Source organism: Oncorhynchus gorbuscha, linkage group LG19, assembly GCF_021184085.1.
Source record: "Oncorhynchus gorbuscha isolate QuinsamMale2020 ecotype Even-year linkage group LG19, OgorEven_v1.0, whole genome shotgun sequence".
Taxonomy (NCBI): Eukaryota; Metazoa; Chordata; class Actinopteri; order Salmoniformes; family Salmonidae; genus Oncorhynchus; species Oncorhynchus gorbuscha.
Window position 1 is genome coordinate 6597762 of NC_060191.1, and position 16890 is coordinate 6614651.

Sequence of the window (16890 nt, forward strand, 5' to 3'; positions counted from 1 at the left end):
ACTGTCCGGTTTAATTTGAGGGTATTTTCATCCATATCGGGTGAACCGTTTAGAAATTACCACACTTTTTGTTCATAGTCTCCCCATTTTAGGAGACCTAAAGTATTGGGACAAATTTACTTATGTGTATTAAAGTAGTCAAAAGTGTAGTATTTGGTCCCATATTCCTAGCACGCAATGATTACATCAAGCTTGTGACTCTTCAAACTTGTTGGATGCATTTGCTGTTTGTTTTGGTTGTGTTTCTGATCATTTTGTGCCCAATTGAAATTAATGCTAAATAATGTAATGTGTCATTTTGGAGTCACTTTTGTTGTAAATAATGATATAATATGTCTCAACACTTCTACATTAATGTGGATACTACCATGATTAAGGATATTCCTGAATGAATCGTGAATAAGGATGATTTAGAAAGTTACAGACGCACAAATATCATACCCCCCCAAAAAATGCTAACCTCCCCCTTATTGTCATGATGTGAGAAGTTAGCATGTCTTGGGGGTATGCTATTTGTGCGTCTGTAACTTCTTACTCATCATTATTCACGATTCATTCAAGACTATCCTGGTAGCATCCGCCTTATTAATGTATAAGAGATAATTAATAACTCTACCCCGACTATCAGAGGGCAATGTGGAGCTATTGCCATATTACTAACACCTGTCAAATCGTCTTAAATCTCCACAAGTGCATGGGGTGTAGGGTCTAGGGGTCGATTTTAGATTGGGCTACTGTTCCCTCTCTGATGCGTCTCAATGACGTATTTTTTGGCGCCGGAAAAGGAATGGTAAAGAATGAGAGGGGGCGGGATTTCTCTCATCTGGCTCACCGTTGTTTGCTTCACGCAATAATCAGAAAAACATCAAAGATTCCTTCCAAAAGCAACTGCGTAAAACGTTTACGGATAAAAGCTGGATTTTATATTTAAAAGGTTAAAGAAAATAAAGGTCCAGGAGATTGAGGTAAGAGAGAAATGTCACAAAGCCTAGCAATTAACTTATGATCTAGCACTATCTTGATAGATGCTAACGTTAGCCAGATGCACTATTGCTGCAATGATCTCGCCTAGGTTTTGTTCTAATTCAACATTGTTCTAATTCAACATTGCCAGTCATTGAAAGTAGCTATCTAATATCAAACGCAATTGTCTGTCCTTAATTTTGAATGTCTAATTGGACGTTTTAAACGTTTGGAAGAGCACACTTGTCCGCCCATGTTCCCTCCTGGCTGCTTCCCTTTCGGTCATCGATCATGTTGTTGACAGCCAGCCGGCCTCCTACCGCCAATGACAATTTCACCCATTGCACTTGCTAGCTAAGAACAGCTAAGAACTGCAACAACATACAGCAAGATATAGCTTTAGCAGTTATGGCCAGTTAATTTATAGATTAGATTAGAACGTGATAACTGGGTAGGGGTCTATTGAGGTCAAATGTCTGCTACTGAGAAGAGAGATTTCTAGGTAATAAAATTGCTTTGCAATTGTTATGGTATATATTTTCATATAAGAAAGAAAAAAGTATTATTTGACAGTACTGTAAGATATTACAGTCCATGATTTGATTGATATCTGTGTTTTGTGCAGAGAGCATGGATGCAGGGGATGACCAGAACACGGGCTCTACCAATGGGAATGCGCCGTCTGCTGGGAACTCCCGCCCTCCCCAGATAGCCCACATGTCTCTGTATGAGAGGCAAGCTGTGCAGGTGATTATTTTATTATTTTTAAGTCTGCTGCATGAATCATTATCTTTGACAATAGGGCGAATGTCTGCACTGAATGTTGAACTACTAGCCTTGCCTAGGAATGACCAGTCAAGAAGAGCATGTGCATACTGGAGGGTTGCTGGTATCAAATCCTAGATGCCATTGCCTGCAGTTGTGCCCTGGAGCAAGGCACTTAACCCCCCCCACAACAACAGCTCCCCGGGCGCCCAGTATCGCAGCCCCCCGCACCTCTCCAAAAAATACCTGTATGTGTGTCTTTTGTAGTGGTTGGGTTAAAAGTGGAAGTCAGATTTAGCTTGGACCTTGTGTGTATTTGAACAATGAAGTGATGTTAATAATAATAATAATCTTAATGAATATGATGTTGAGGATGATGTTGGTGATTTGTACTCTCTAGGCCCTTCAGGCGCTGCAGAGACAGCCGAACGCAGCCCAGTACTTCCAGCAGCTAATGCTGCAGCAGCAAATCAACAGTGCCCAGCAGCTTCACAACCTGGCTGCCGTGCAACAGGTAATAACACAATAATAACGGGTAGCACAACAGCTAATAACGTAATGAAAGGTAACAGAACAGGTAATAACACAATTGCAGGTGACACAACATGTAATAACACTATTATACCATGGCATTGTTAAATACTTGTTTCTGATTGGCTTGAATGGCATTCTAAAGCATGCATTATATCCCTATAACACACGGTAGAATTCAATGGCTATAGTTCATTCTTACATGTTCTGTTTGAGCTTCTCTTGAAAGAAAAAGTTGAATTGAAAACGTTGGTATTGTTGAATTCGATGTTCATAGCAGCAAGCTAGGCATGATGTTTTGGTTAGCTAAACTTGCAAGTCTGTTTGTTTACTAAGACGACTGTAGCTATCTAGTAAACTTGCTAGCCACTTCAGTAGATGTTGAACACCTTTCTACCGGCAAATTAACAAATTTCTAGAGGAAAATGTGTTCAATTATAGCCATGTTATAAAAGGGATAATCAACTCGGCACTTTACGTTCTCTGGAAAATAATGCAACGCCCGTGGAACGTCACTTCCACTTCGCTAGCGCGTCGTGGAACACACCTTGCACGCCATTCATTATTTTCCATAGAACACATAGCCCTTCGTTAATTATCCCTTAAATAACAGGTAATAATAACACTAAGCAGAGGAATACACTGCACTGCCACAACGTTCAAAGTTTTTACTTTCTCTTGACCTCTTTCATTTGGTGTTTCTCTCTCAGGCCACCCTCGCTGCTAGTCGCCAGTCCAACTCTCCCAACCACAGTGTCTCCCAAGCAACCACCACTGTAAGTTTCACAGTCAATTATTCAAATAAAACGTGGCAAGCATTGTTATCCTTAATTGCAGTTTCTTAGCTTCTTTCTTTGAGATTCCTGACATATGGCAGCGTCAACATTTTCCCTCTTGTCACAGGTCAATCTGAGCACCACCTCTGGGGGAGGGACCATGACCAATACCCGCCCCCTCGGCCCTGCCACGTCAGTGACATCATCAGCTCTCAGCCAATCAGTGCTGCTGGGTGGGAACTCAGCCGGACAGGGCCAGATGTACCTGAGAGTGAGTTGAATGAGGAGAAGACTGATATTTTTGTCAATTGAGAAGGATCCTCTTTATATTCAATAACCTCTGACCTATGAGCCCACAGGTCAACCGCTCCCTCAGGGCACCCCTCGCAGCCTCCCAGCTCATCTTCATGCCTGGTGGCACAGCAACGGCTGCTGTAGCAACAGTTGCACAGCAACAGCCTCAGCAACAACAGCAGCAACAGGAAGTCCATCCCACCTCCAATGCCCAATCCGACAATGACCAGGTAGTGACCACTTCCTGTTGTGAGAAGCATTTTATTTTTCAGTCAACAGTTGTCTCTGCAATTGAGATTTTGCACAAATAATATTGTTTCTAATTGTTTGCTTTATTTTCTCTCTCCCAGGTGCAAAACCTGGCTCTCCACTGTATCTCCACTCCCAGAGTGGCCACAGTGAAGACGGAGTTTCCAGACAGGAGAGACGCAGGTGAAAGGACTTATCTTTGCCTCCAATATGCAGACACAATTCTATATCAATTTGTGTGCCACTAAGATGCAAAGAACCATCTCTCATTCCAACTTTAAACATGCATTAAACTCTCTCCCTTTATCAGCCAACTATTCTCTAAGTCAACAACAACAGCATACTCAGCAGCAACAGCAGCAGTTCTCTCAGAACACCCAGCAGCAACAGCAACAAATGGCCAACAAACTGACTAGCTACACTCATCCCACTGCTCTCCCCGGTATAAATGTCAAGACTGGAAACCAGCTGAATATGGCCCCAACCGCTGCCACCTCAGTTCCTGCCTCCTCCTCCCCCTCTCCCACGCTCCCTCTCTCCCAGCTCCTCCTCTCCCCCTCAGGCCTATGTCAGGCCCGGGCGGTAACCACGGTTACCCCTGCTGCCACGGTGACGCACATCCTAGTCCCCACCTCCAACGTTCCTACCTCTCAGGGCTACCCCATAGGTTCAGTCGCCCCCAAAACTAACGTCAACACCCAGACCTTGGTGGTGCAGCCACTGCAGCAGTCCAACACTAACATGGACAAGGTGAGCCACAGCTCTGGCCCTGTGCACATACAGCCCAAAACCTCACAGGGTCACCGCTTACCTGTCCAGCTTTCCCCACGCCACCCTCCACCTATCCTCCCGGCTCCGCCCAACACGGGGGGCCACCACCCGCCCCATGTCCCAGTCCAGCTGGTGGGAGCTAGGCAGGGCTCAGTAGGAAACTTCCAGGCTTTGGCACAGGCCCGAAGCTGCTGCCCCCAGGACAACGGCATCGCTATAGCCTCTACTGGAGGGAACACCACGGTAATCCTCTTAGAAACTGAAAGAGTTGGTGTGTGTGTGTGTGTGTGTGTGTGTGTGTGTGTGTGTGTGTGTGTGTGTGTGTGTGTGTGTGTGTGTGTGTGTGTGTGTGTGTGTGTGTGTGTGTGTGTGTGTGTGTGTGTGTGTGTGTGTGTGTGTGTGTGTGTGTGTGTTAATAAAAACTAGTCTCTTCCTGTTGCATTAGGCAAAGCCTGCAATTGGCTCATTGAAGAGGAAGTCGGAAACTAATGCAACCAATGAGATGGCAGTCGAACCTTCCCAACTTTGCTGTCCACCAATGAGAGATTCTGCCCCTCTATCTCCCGCCCCCACGATGGACTCAGGTAAGATGTCTGAAGACATAATGTATGTTCTTGTTTAGTTGAATCCTATCTAAGGTTGGTGATTGCTTGATACAAGGATTTAAGGTTAAGTTGTAGAAAACACAGCATGATTCATATTTGGTTAAGTCATGTTTTTTTTTAATGAGTAGTGTAAATTCATGTTTGTTTTTTGAATCAATAGTGTAATTTCCCAAACTCTGACATTTCACCCACACTCTTTTCTATCCTGGTTCCATCACTTCCTCTCGCTCTCTTTCTCCAGCTCCTAAAGTGGTGCCAGCCTTCTCCTCTCCCCCCACCCTGTCTCTACCCCTGTCTTGGGGGGTGGGGGGTCAGGGAGATAGAGCCCCTCTGCCCCAGGCGGTGGTCAAACCTCAGGTCCTCACCCACCTCATAGAGGGTTTTGTCATCCAGGAGGGAGCTGAGCCTTTCCCTGTGAGTTCACATACCTGGCTAGCACCTAGCTACCTGCTTACCATGGATCAGGAGAGAAGATGTGGTTTTGTTTGCACAGAACTTTGCTTTAGGGCCAGAACATATCCTTCTCTAACACCCAAACCTGACATTGATTGACAGGTGACTGGGCCAGTGAAGGAGCCACTAGCCATGGGTGTTCAACAGGCTGACAATGGAGGCCCTTCAGGTTAGTGGGTGGTATATTTTCTACCTTCCTTAAAGAATACACTCCATACCAGCAGACTGATGCACTAGACTTTAATTTTTTTAAATTCTGCCTCTGATCCAGTTGTCTATGAGAGGTTGCAGTACTATAGCTTGATTCTGCCTCTGATCCAGTTGCCTGGGAGAGGTTGCAGTACTATAGCTTGATTCTGCCTCTGATCCAGTTGCCTGGGAGAGGTTGCAGTACTATAGCTTGATTCTGCCTCTGATCCAGTTGTCTGTGAGAGGTTGCAGTACTATAGCTTGATTCTGCCTCTGATCCAGTTGCCTGGGAGAGATTGCAGTACTATAGCTTGATTTTGCCTCTGATCCATTTGTCTGTGAGATGTTGCAGTAGTATAGCTTGATTCTGTACAGTAGTTGTCATCCTTAGCATAGGAGGCTGGTGGGAGGGAGGAGCTATAGGAGGACGGAATCATTGTAATGTGTTTGACAACATTCCATTAATTCCATTCCAGCCATTACAATGAGCCCGTCCTCCTATAGCTCCTTCCTCCAGCCTCCTCTGACCCATAGTCATCTCTGTACTAACAGTCTGACTCTCTCCTCACCAGTGTTGAAGTGCGAGTACTGTGAGAGTTTGGCTCCAGCCAGCCAGTTCAGGGGTTCCAAGAGGTTCTGCTCCAAGACCTGCGCTAAGAGGTACACTAGCCACCTCACCTGTCGTCTCACTATATCACACACCTCTCTGACCAGAACAGGTCTACACTTTAAAGTCAGCAATGTTGATATCACAATTTTGTCCTGGGTGCAGCCAACACTATTGACTCCTTGTTATTACCTGCTTTGTCCACTCTCCTCCAGATACAATGTGAGCTGCAGTCATCACTTCCAGGTCAGTAGGGGGCGAGCTTCTGCACGGCCGCCTGGTCCTCCCGTTCCCCCAGACAACATCGTCAGACGCAGGGGTCCTCGCAGGAGTAGCTCGGAGATCGCCTGCGCTAAAATAGCCGGCAGACATTTGCCTGTCAAGGAGGTAAAGTGGATGTTTCTGATCCATGAAATAGAAATGTTGTTGTTACTCTCCTCCTGTTTCAAGTTTGAATGTCACATACACAAGTAAAGTAAAATGAGTATCTAACCATCTCTAAACCTAACACTACAGTAATCCATAACAATGTAATACCAAAAATAACAAGATAGAACTGAAACACACCAGATAGAATAACATGATAAAGTAAATAAGCATACTATACTGAACACAAATATAAACACAACATGTAAAGTGTTGGTCCCATGTTTCATGAGCTGAAAAAAAGATATCAGATCATTTTCCATACCCTCAAAAAGCTTATTCCTCTCAAATTTTGTGCACACATTTGTTTATATCCCTGTTAGTGAGCATTTCTCCTTTACCAAGATAATCCACCCAGCTGACAGGTGTGGCATGTCAAGAAGCTGATTAAACAGCATGATCATACCACAATAAAAAGCCAATCTAAATGTGCAGTTTTGTGACACAACACAATAGATGTCACATGTTTTGAGGGAGCGTGCAATTGGCATGCTGATTGCAGAAATGTCCACCAGAACTTTTGCCAGAGAATTTAATATTAATTTTTCTACCATAAATGGCCTCCAATGTTGTTTTAGAGAATTTGGCAGTACGTCCAACTGGCCTCACAACTGCAGTCCATATGGTGTCAAGTGGGCGAGTGGCTTGGCTGATGCCAACGTTGTGAACAGAGTGCCCCATGGTGGGGTTATGGTATGGGAAGGTATAAGCTACGGACAATAAACACGATTGCAAATTAACGATGGCAATTTGAATTCACAAAAATACAGTGAAGAGATCGAGTCCCTTTTTTAAAAAGTTATTTCAGTTGACTGATTTCCTCATATAAACTGTAACTCAGTAAAATCAATGAAATTGTTGCATGTTGTGTTTATATTTTTGTTCAGTGATTATGTATAATACATACAGGGTCAGTTCCAGTACCATATTTAAACTGCAGGCCTACATGTATGACGCTCTTCTCTCTATGATTGGCTGTAGTGTCGTTCTGAGTCCAGTCGCTCAGAGGATGTGTCCAGTTGTGACGAGGAGGAAGAAGATTCCCCATCACTCTCCCCTAGCTCCTCCCTCTCCTGCCCTAGGCCCGCCCACTGCGATCCCCATTTGGATGACTCAGCTCAAGGCAGCCTCCCATTGGATGAGGCCAACTTCCTGTCTGGGAGCCCCACCCATTGGGGTGTGGAGGAGGTCTGCAGGTTCATCTCTTCACTACAAGGTCAGTACTCATTCATTAACAGTCAATGAAGTAAACAATGAATTAAGAGTCTTCATAGTAGGGGAATCTGTAAAAATGGAACCCATGGCCAACTGGTCAATTAGAACAGGGTTTCCCAAACTGGGTCCTGGGGGCACGTTTTGTGTTTTCCCTAGCACTACACAGCTGATTCAAACGTTCAAGCCTGAGATGATGAGTTGCTTATTTGAATCAGCTTCGTAGTGCTAGGGCAAAAACCTAAATGTGCACCCAGGGGGGGCCCAAGGACACAGTTTGGGTAACCCTGAAATAGATTTTAAAAATCCAACAGTTCTGGTTTGTCCATAACCCACGCCAATGTGTATTTTAGGTGTATGTTCATTGCTAGTGAGCAGTCCCTTTTCATAGCGTATTCATTCTCTCTCCTCCCCTCCCAGGTTGTGAGGAGCTGGCAGCCCAGTTCTTGTCCCAGGAGATTGACGGACAGGCCCTGCTGCTACTCAGAGAAGAACACCTCATCTCCACCATGAACATCAAACTAGGACCCGCCCTCAAGATCTGTGCCTTCATCAACAGCCTACGAGACTGACGGGGGAAGGAGGGAGGGATGAGGAAGAGGGGTTCCAATGAACTTCAAACTGGGACCCACACTAAAGACTTGTATTAGTGACGTTCAAGCCTGAGACCAAGACTGAAAGGGAGGGGAAAATGGGGATTGATTTTAATCATAAACCTCAATCATTTTAGAAACTAGATAAAGAGAAGGGGGTTGAATATAGATAAGAGGGGAAATAATTAGGATATGCTTTGACTTTCCTGGACATGGAATGTGCAAAAAAATCTGATAGTCTGTCTTTAGAGTTCATGTTTGTGAGGTAAACTGACAAAGTATGGGTGAGTTCGTGTGTGTCTGTCAGGAGAAACATATACTCATTTGACACTGCAAACGTGGTCACCTACAGTAACCGTGGCTAGCTAGCTAGGACAGTTCAAACGTGGTCACCTACAGTAACCGTGGCTAGCTAGCTAGGACAGTTCAAACGTGGTCACCTACAGTAACCGTGGCTAGCTAGCTAGGACAGTTCAAACGTGGTCACCTACAGTAACCGTGGCTAGCTAGCTAGGACAGTTCAAACGTGGTCACCTACAGTAACCGTGGCTAGCTAGCTAGGACAGTTCAAACGTGGTCACCTACAGTAACCGTGGCTAGCTAGCTAGGACAGTTCAAACGTGGTCACCTACAGTAACCGTGGCTAGCTAGCTAGGACAGTTCAAACGTGGTCACCTACAGTAACCGTGGCTAGCTAGCTAGGACAGTTCAAACGTGGTCACCTACAGTAACCGTGGCTAGCTAGCTAGGACAGTTCAAACGTGGTCACCTACAGTAACCGTGGCTAGCTAGCTAGGACAGTTCAAACGTGGTCACCTACAGTAACCGTGGCTAGCTAGCTAGGACAGTTCAAACGTGGTCACCTACAGTAACCGTGGCTAGCTAGCTAGGACAGTTCAAACGTGGTCACCTACAGTAACCGTGGCTAGCTAGCTAGGACAGTTCAAACGTGGTCACCTACAGTAACCGTGGCTAGCTAGCTAGGACAGTTCAAACGTGGTCACCTACAGTAACCGTGGCTAGCTAGCTAGGACAGTTCAAACGTGGTCACCTACAGTAACCGTGGCTAGCTAGCTAGGACAGTTCAAACGTGGTCACCTACAGTAACCGTGGCTAGCTAGCTAGGACAGTTCAAACGTGGTCACCTACAGTAACCGTGGCTAGCTAGCTAGGACAGTTCAAACGTGGTCACCTACAGTAACCGTGGCTAGCTAGCTAGGACAGTTCAAGTTGCCTTTTTCTACATTTCAACGGTGCTATAACCATAGTGTTATTATTGGAAATGGTCCATTTCACTTTTCTTTTTACAAAGTGGATTTGTAATGTTAATGTAGATGCCAGGCTCTAATCAAGTGTATGAAAGGACATTAAAGAGCTTTAATTAACTTTTATTTTTTTTCACCAGATACCAGATTTAAAGCTTTGATCTTTTGTACTACAATCAAAGTTATTATTTTGGTGTGGAAGTTTTTCATGGAGGGGGATGTAGTGAGTATTAGTAACTGACTGAACTACCTGAATATGGGTATTTGTCCTGAGAGGGGAGATACTCTGTGTATGCAGTACTACCAATAAACACCTGTTACTGGAACTATGCTCTTTAGCTCTGAGTGCTGTTTGTATATGGCTGCTACAGACTGTCAGGGCTCTTTAACTCTGGTCCTGGAGGGTGGAAACACTTCTGTTTTTTGTTTCTACTTGGTAGTTAATTGCACTCACCTGGTGTCCCAGGTCTGAACCAGTCCCTTATTAGGAGAAGAGGAAAATTAGAAAAATTTCAGCCCTCCGGGACCGGAATTACACTGATCGAAATTATAAACACAACATGTAAATCTTGGTCCCATGTTTCATGAGCTGAAATAAAAGATCCCAGAAATCTTCCGTAGGCACAAAAAGCTTATTTCTCTCAAATTTTGTGGACAAATGTGTTTATTTCCCTGTGAGCATTTCTCCTTTGCCAAGATAGTCCATCCACCTGACAGGTGAGGCATATCAAGAAGCTAATTAAAGAGCATGATTGTTACACAGGTTTGCCTTGTGCTGGGGACAATAAAAATCCACTCTAAAATGTGCAGTTTTGTAACACAACACAATGCTACAGACGTCTCAAGTTTTGAGGGAGCGTGCAATTGGCATGCTGACTGCAGGAATGTCCACCAGAGCTGTTAGCAAATAATTTGATGTTCATTTCTATACCATAAACAGCCTCCAATGTCGTTTTAGAGAATTTGGAAGTACATCCACCCGGCCTCACAACCGCGGACCATGTGTATGGTGTGTGGGCGAGCGGTTTGCTAATGTCAACATTGTGGCGGTGGGGTTATGGTATATGAGCAGGCATAAACTATGGTCAACAAACACAATTGCATTTTATCGATTGGCAATTTGAATGCACAAAAACACAGTGATGAGATCCTGAGGCCCATTGTTTTTAAAGTATCTGTAACCAATAAATCCTTATCTGTATTCCCCCTCAATTCAATTCCATAAATTAGGGCCTAATGAATTTATTTAAATTGACTGATTTCCTCATATGAACTGTTTTTGTTCAGTATAATTAGCCTTGACTCTATAGTTGCATTTCAATGACTTGTAGGGTTCTCACTGCGTAATGATACAATCATTCAAGGCCAAACTCCTGTAACACCTGGCTTGTAGAAAAGCATTAAGTCGAAGTAGAAAACAATGAGTAAAGAATTGAAAAGACAAAAAAGGTTTGGGAGCCACTGGAACAGAGTACTGCTGACCAATTCAGATGAGAAAAAGCATCACTGGAACAGAGTACTGCTGACCAATTCAGATGAGAAAAAGCATCACTGGAACAGAGTACTGCTGACCAATTCAGATGAGAAAAAGCATCCGTGTGAATGGTTTTAATTGACATTGGTAAACTTCTACATTGATTCACATTGTGGAGAGTGTGCAAATAATGTCAGTTCAGTTTGTACTCATTTACAGTAGAACATCAACCACTGAAATCTGACCTTCCATATAGCTTGTACCAAATATCCCACTTGGGTCATTTACCATAAAACAAAAATTGCCACAGTTCCGGTCTCCATGGATTTAGCAGCTGGGTCTGGTCTGCTTAATTTCATTAACTGTTTATGAACCATAAAAAAGGAGTGACAGATTTTGCTTCCTCTTCGGGGAGGTTTCATGATCACATGACCTGACCAGAACAAACTTGAGGCGCAACCAGGGTCCTGAGTTTTTCCGCAGGATAATTACTTATGAGTCAGACATATTTATTAAAGCTAGAATCATTAGTTGCTACATACATTTTTGGACTTAAAATGATAAATGAAGTGTCACAAAACAACTTATAAACACCTTATAAACCTCTAATGAAGCCTGGTGTCTCCACCCATGTGTTCTTTCAGTCCCTCAAATCACAACAAAAAGAATCTAGTCATATATTATTACTCCTATTACACAATCATTTTGAAGACAAGATTTGTGAACCTTCATAAACAGCAGTGATGAGCAACTCATGTCCTCGGGAGCCGGAGTGGTGTCACTTTTCTCCATCCCTAGCAAACGCAGGTGATTAAACTAATTGTATTCTAAACTGAAGATCCTGATTGGTTGATTATTGGAGTCAGATACGTTAGCTGGGGCTAGGACACAAGTGTGGCACCAATCAGGCCCCTGAGGACTGGAGTTGCCCATCCCTGATATACAATATATACACGTTCAAACGTTTGGGGTCACTTAGAAATGTCCTTGTTTTTTGTCCATTAAAATAACATCAAATTGATCATAAATACAGTTTAGACATTGTTAATGTTGTAAATGACTATTGTAGCTGGAAACAACAGATTTTTAATGGAATATCTACATAGGCATACAGAGGTCCATTATCAGCAACCATCACTCCTGTGTTCCAATGGCACGTTGTGTTAGCTAATCCAGGTTTATCATTTTAAAAGGCTAATTGATTATTAGAAAACTCTTTTGCAATTATGTTAGTACAGCTGAAAACTGCTGTACTTATTTAAGAAGCAATAAAACTGGCCTTCTTTAGACTAGTTGGGTATCTGGAGCATTAGCATTTGTTGGTTCGATTACAGGCTCAAAATGGCCAGAAACAAAGAACTTTCTTCTGAAACTCGTCAGTCTATTCTTGTTCTGAGAAATTAAGGCTATTCCATGCAAGAAATTGTCAAGAAACTGAAGATCTTGTACAACGCTGTGTACTACTCCCTTCACAGAACATCGCAAACTCGGCGCAAACCAGAATAGAAAAAGGAGTGGGAGGCCCCGTTGCACAACTGAGCAAGATGACAAGTACATTAGAGTGTCTAGTCCTCAACTGGCAGCTTCATTAAATAGTACCCGCAAAACACCAGTCTCAACATCAACAGTGAAGAGGCGATTCTGGGATGCTGGCCTTCTAGGCAGAGTTGCAAAGAAAAAGCCATATCTCAGACTGGCCAATAAAAATAAAAGATTAAGATGGGCAAAAGAATAATGGACAGAGGAAGATTGGAATAAGTGACAGACGAATCTAAGTTTGAGGTGTTTGGATCACAAAGAAGAACATCCGTGAGACGCAGAAAAACAAAATATGCTGGAGGAGTGCTTGACACCATCTGTCAAGCATGGTGGAGGCAATGTGATGGTCTGGGGGTGCTTTGGTGGTGGTAAAGTGGGAGATTTGTACAGGGTAAAAGAGATCTTGAAGAAGGAAAGCTATAAGTCCATTTTGCAATGCCATGCCATACTGTCACGCCCTGACCTTAGAGCTTTTTATGCCTCTATTTTGGTTTGGGTGTGATTTGGGTGGGCATTCTATGTTCCTTTTTCTATGTTTTGTATTTCTTTGTTTTGGCCAGGTATGGTTCTCCATCAGGGACAGCTGACTATCGTTGTCTCTGATTGGGAACCATACTTAGGTAGCTTTTTCCCACCTATGTTTTGTGGGTAGTTATTTTCTGTTTAGTGTTTTCTGCACCTGACAGAACTGTTTTGGTTTCGTTTATTCTCTTTGTTATTTTGTTATAGTGTTCAGTTTAAATAAAAAGCATTATTCCTCATCCGATGACGACACCCGTTACACATACCCTGTGGATGGCGCTTAAAAATGGAGCCAATTTCCACCTACAACAGGACAATGACCCAAAGCTCAGCTCCAAACTATGCAATAACTATTTAGGGAAGAAGCAGTCAGCTGGTATTCTGTCTATAATGGAGTGGCCAGCACAGTCACCGGATCTCAACCCTATTGAGCTGTTGTAGGAGCAACTTGACCGCATGGTACGTAAGAAGGGCCCATCAAGCCAAACCAACTTGTGGGAGGTGCTTCAGGAAGCATGGGGGGAAATCTCTTCAGATTACCTCAACAAATTGACAACTAGAATGTCAAAGGTCTGCAAGGCTGTAATTGCTGCAAATGGAAGATTCTTTGACGAAAGCAAAGTTTGAAGGACACAATTATTATTTCGATGAAAAATCCTTATTTATAACCATGTCAATGTCTTGACTATATTTCCTACTCATTTTGCAACTCATCTCATGTATGTTTTCATGGAAGACAAGGAAATGTTTAAGTGACCCCAAACTTTTGAACGGTAGTGTACATCAGTGGAGGCTGCTGAGGGGAGGACGGCTCATAATAATGACAGGAATGGAGTGGAACAGCTGGAATTGAGTGAATGGAATACTATCAAACACATGAAATTGATACCATTCCATTCCCTCCATTCTGGCCATTATTATGAGCCGTCCTCCCCTCAGCAGCCTCCACTGATATACACAATCATCTACAAACTGAAGTTGACTCAACGATTGCATCTGTTCAAGTACACTTATCATAAGTCTATGGTACAAAAAAATGCAGTCCCCCGTGAAGGGGACTGAAAAAGAGCAGAAGGAAGTGAATATCTTTCTGTAATGAATGGAGGCAAACATATATAAACATCCACCGTCGTCCCTCGGCATAGTGCATTTCATTGGACGGCACAGCTGACACTCAGAAAACAGTGTAGCTGTTGGACTCCCCATATCCAGCCTCTTGCAGGTACTGCTCGATGTTGATTGGCTCAGGCACCTTGAGGACTTTGTCGTTGGCACTCTTCTCTCCTGATTGGAGCTTGCGGTCGACCTCGGCCAACGTGGCGCGATCCTGCTCCTTCCATTGGCAGCAGGCCTTGATGATGGAGTACCTGTGAGAAGGGTGGACGTGGTTACTGGGAAATAGAGGCATATCTCCATCATAAAGACAGAGGACAGAGAACAGTGTATCTGTCTGTCCCATTATGGCATCTGTGAGAGCATTGGCAGCGTCATTGAGGCCCTCTCCATTTTGAGCTAGTCAATTTTCTTCTTCTACTACTTCTATGAGTTGGTAAACAAACTGAAAGGGTGCATACTGCCACCTAGAGTGTGTTGTTTGAACAGGTATAAAGCCAAGGTTTGTGATCTACTGCTACTTGCAGTTATGGAATGTTTGCTCACAAGCACGGGTGAAAGTAGAATTAATTTCTTCCTGGTACGGGACCTCCTATAAGCATGTGCATAAATTATTTTATGCATGGCCTTAATCATTAATAACATATAGAATCCCCTATTCATTTAATAGGATCTCTGTGGGCCTAGTACTAAAGATTTGTCAATTAACTTTTACAATGTATTACCTTCTACTGTAGCATAAACACAACCAGTCATGATGTTTTCGTCTGATTGTCAAACAATCACTTCAAAGGGCTCCTTTACTAGGCAATCCAGGCACGTGAATCTGCTACACCAAACCCCACTAAGTGTAATGACATTAGGCAATAAATTATGCGTCCTCGCTCGTCTCGGACACTCATCGCTGCCTTGACAAATGTCAGTGTTCTCGTGGAACAACATGTCATTTTGGAGCGTAGGCTATAACACCCGTTTTCAAGTCAGTTCACTCATTTTTCATGCCTCTGACTTTCGGTGATGATATAAAGTGGTGGAATAGCCTACAGTTTTGTCATTTTGCTTGAATTATTGCGACAGGCTCATTCGTGTTTTACCGGTATGGTGCACCTCAACTATTTATTTTGCAGGGACGCTGTACCGCCTTTCACTCCTGCGCACAGGTATATTTAATTTGCCGATCTATCCTGAAGACCTTGATGGAATTATGTGACCCTTCCTTAACCCATAGGAAGTCCCATCCATTTGACTACTACAAAATGGTGAAATTCCTCAATGGTGCTGCCCATCCTAAAACAGGCTTTTAGGCACTAGATTCCTCTATCTTCTCTTTGATCTCGGTCTAAAGAAGCTCCTTCTCCTGGCAATAACACAATAATAATAGTGCAGTATAATGGATAGTTACAGTGAGTTGGAGCAGTTGGCTGGCTTTCTCAGTGTTTTCCCTCTCTGGTGAAACTGTAGAAGCTCGTTGACGGAGATATCTGAAAACGGAGCATCACCTGAGAGAGGGAAAATGAGAGAAAGATGGGAGAGAAGGAAAGGTTAATGACACAAATTAGAGATTGTAGCTCAGAGAAAGAGATTATATCAGAATAAATGAGAGTGGTTGTTATGTGTATCATTGGCCAAAAGGGGCACTCAAAGTCAGAAGAATACATTTCATGTAACTCACCCAAGGTCGCCATTTCAAACAACAAAATGCCAAACGACCAGCTAGTGAGAGAAAGACAAACATGTATCAGTGTATTTTGCATACCTTGAGAAATGATTGAAATGTCAGCATAGACTAAGTAGGGTAACTCACACGTCACTGCTATGATTGGCAGGCCTCCTAGCCAATAGCTCAGGGGCCTGCCATTTCTTCAAGCTGGGAACTTCAGTCTTAGTAGCTCCCTGGGTATTCCTGGTGTAGACCCCGCCCAGTCCCCACAGCTTGGCCGTCAGCTCCCGGCTGACCAATACACTGTGAGCACAGACATTGCCATGAAGAAGGTCTCGGCTGTGGAGGAACTCCTGATTGGATGACAGGGGATAACGTGAGGTCAAAGGTCAGAGGTTAAAGCTGTGAGACAGTGTCATATCTCAACATTCGTAAATTATTCCCTTTCATTCAATTAGTCTCTAAAGTCCACAGTGACTTCGTCCTCTTGTTTCCTTTCCCTCTTCTGTACATAATACACAGGACAGGTGCAGTACACTGACATACAGGAAACCTGCATTGGAATTCAACTGACCAAAGCACAGGAAGCCACTGTGGAAAATACATAAGCACAGGAAGCTACTGTGGAAAATACATAAGCACAGGAAGCCACTGTGGAAAATACATAAGCACAGGAAGCCACTGTGGAAAATACATAAGCACAGGAAGCCACTGTGGCAGAAACACATTAAGCCAACATATTACCATAGTTTACTCACCAGAGCAGAGGCTACTTGTTTGGCCATGGTAAATATACGTCTCTCTGTGATCTCACATGGAGGTTCCCCGCCCACACCATCCTGACATAACACACAAAGAGAATCAATTTATACCCAAAATCACA

General features: G+C 43.6%; 2 protein-coding genes across 2 annotated transcripts in view; one reads left to right on the forward strand and one right to left on the reverse strand.

Annotated features, from left to right (window-relative positions):
• Window positions 1–787: 787 nt before the first annotated feature.
• On the forward strand, window positions 788–10311 carry LOC124004738 (polyhomeotic-like protein 1). Its single transcript, XM_046313466.1, has 15 exons — window positions 788–965; window positions 1589–1710; window positions 2129–2242; window positions 2970–3035; window positions 3163–3306; window positions 3395–3559; window positions 3680–3761; window positions 3889–4592; window positions 4795–4933; window positions 5196–5368; window positions 5510–5576; window positions 6169–6256; window positions 6419–6590; window positions 7611–7845; window positions 8262–10311. Exons 2-15 carry the CDS (start codon window positions 1594–1596, stop codon window positions 8411–8413), a joined length of 2418 nt encoding a protein of 805 aa, XP_046169422.1. The 5' UTR covers window positions 788–965; window positions 1589–1593; the 3' UTR covers window positions 8414–10311.
• Window positions 10312–13332: 3021 nt separating this feature from the next.
• LOC124004739 (tyrosine-protein kinase STYK1-like) overlaps window positions 13333–16890 on the reverse strand; it is a 13585-nt gene continuing 10027 nt past the window's right edge. Inside the window, exons 6-10 of the mRNA XM_046313467.1 lie at window positions 16766–16846; window positions 16152–16360; window positions 16020–16060; window positions 15750–15846; window positions 13333–14601 (exon numbers count right to left, since the gene is read on the reverse strand). Of these exons, the coding sequence (XP_046169423.1) occupies window positions 14409–14601; window positions 15750–15846; window positions 16020–16060; window positions 16152–16360; window positions 16766–16846 (621 nt within the window). The 3' untranslated portion in view covers window positions 13333–14408. The remainder of the gene's footprint in view (window positions 14602–15749; window positions 15847–16019; window positions 16061–16151; window positions 16361–16765; window positions 16847–16890) is intronic.

Bases quoted from the DNA above. Each gene is read 5' to 3' on its own strand.
- LOC124004738 (XM_046313466.1), top strand. From the start codon at position 1,594: ATGGATGCAGGGGATGACCAGAACACGGGCTCTACCAATGGGAATGCG. The intron at 3,036-3,162 runs GTAAGTTTCACA...CTCTTGTCACAG, and splicing joins TCTCCCAAGCAACCACCACT to GTCAATCTGAGCACCACCTC. The intron at 7,846-8,261 runs GTCAGTACTCAT...CTCCCCTCCCAG, and splicing joins GTTCATCTCTTCACTACAAG to GTTGTGAGGAGCTGGCAGCC.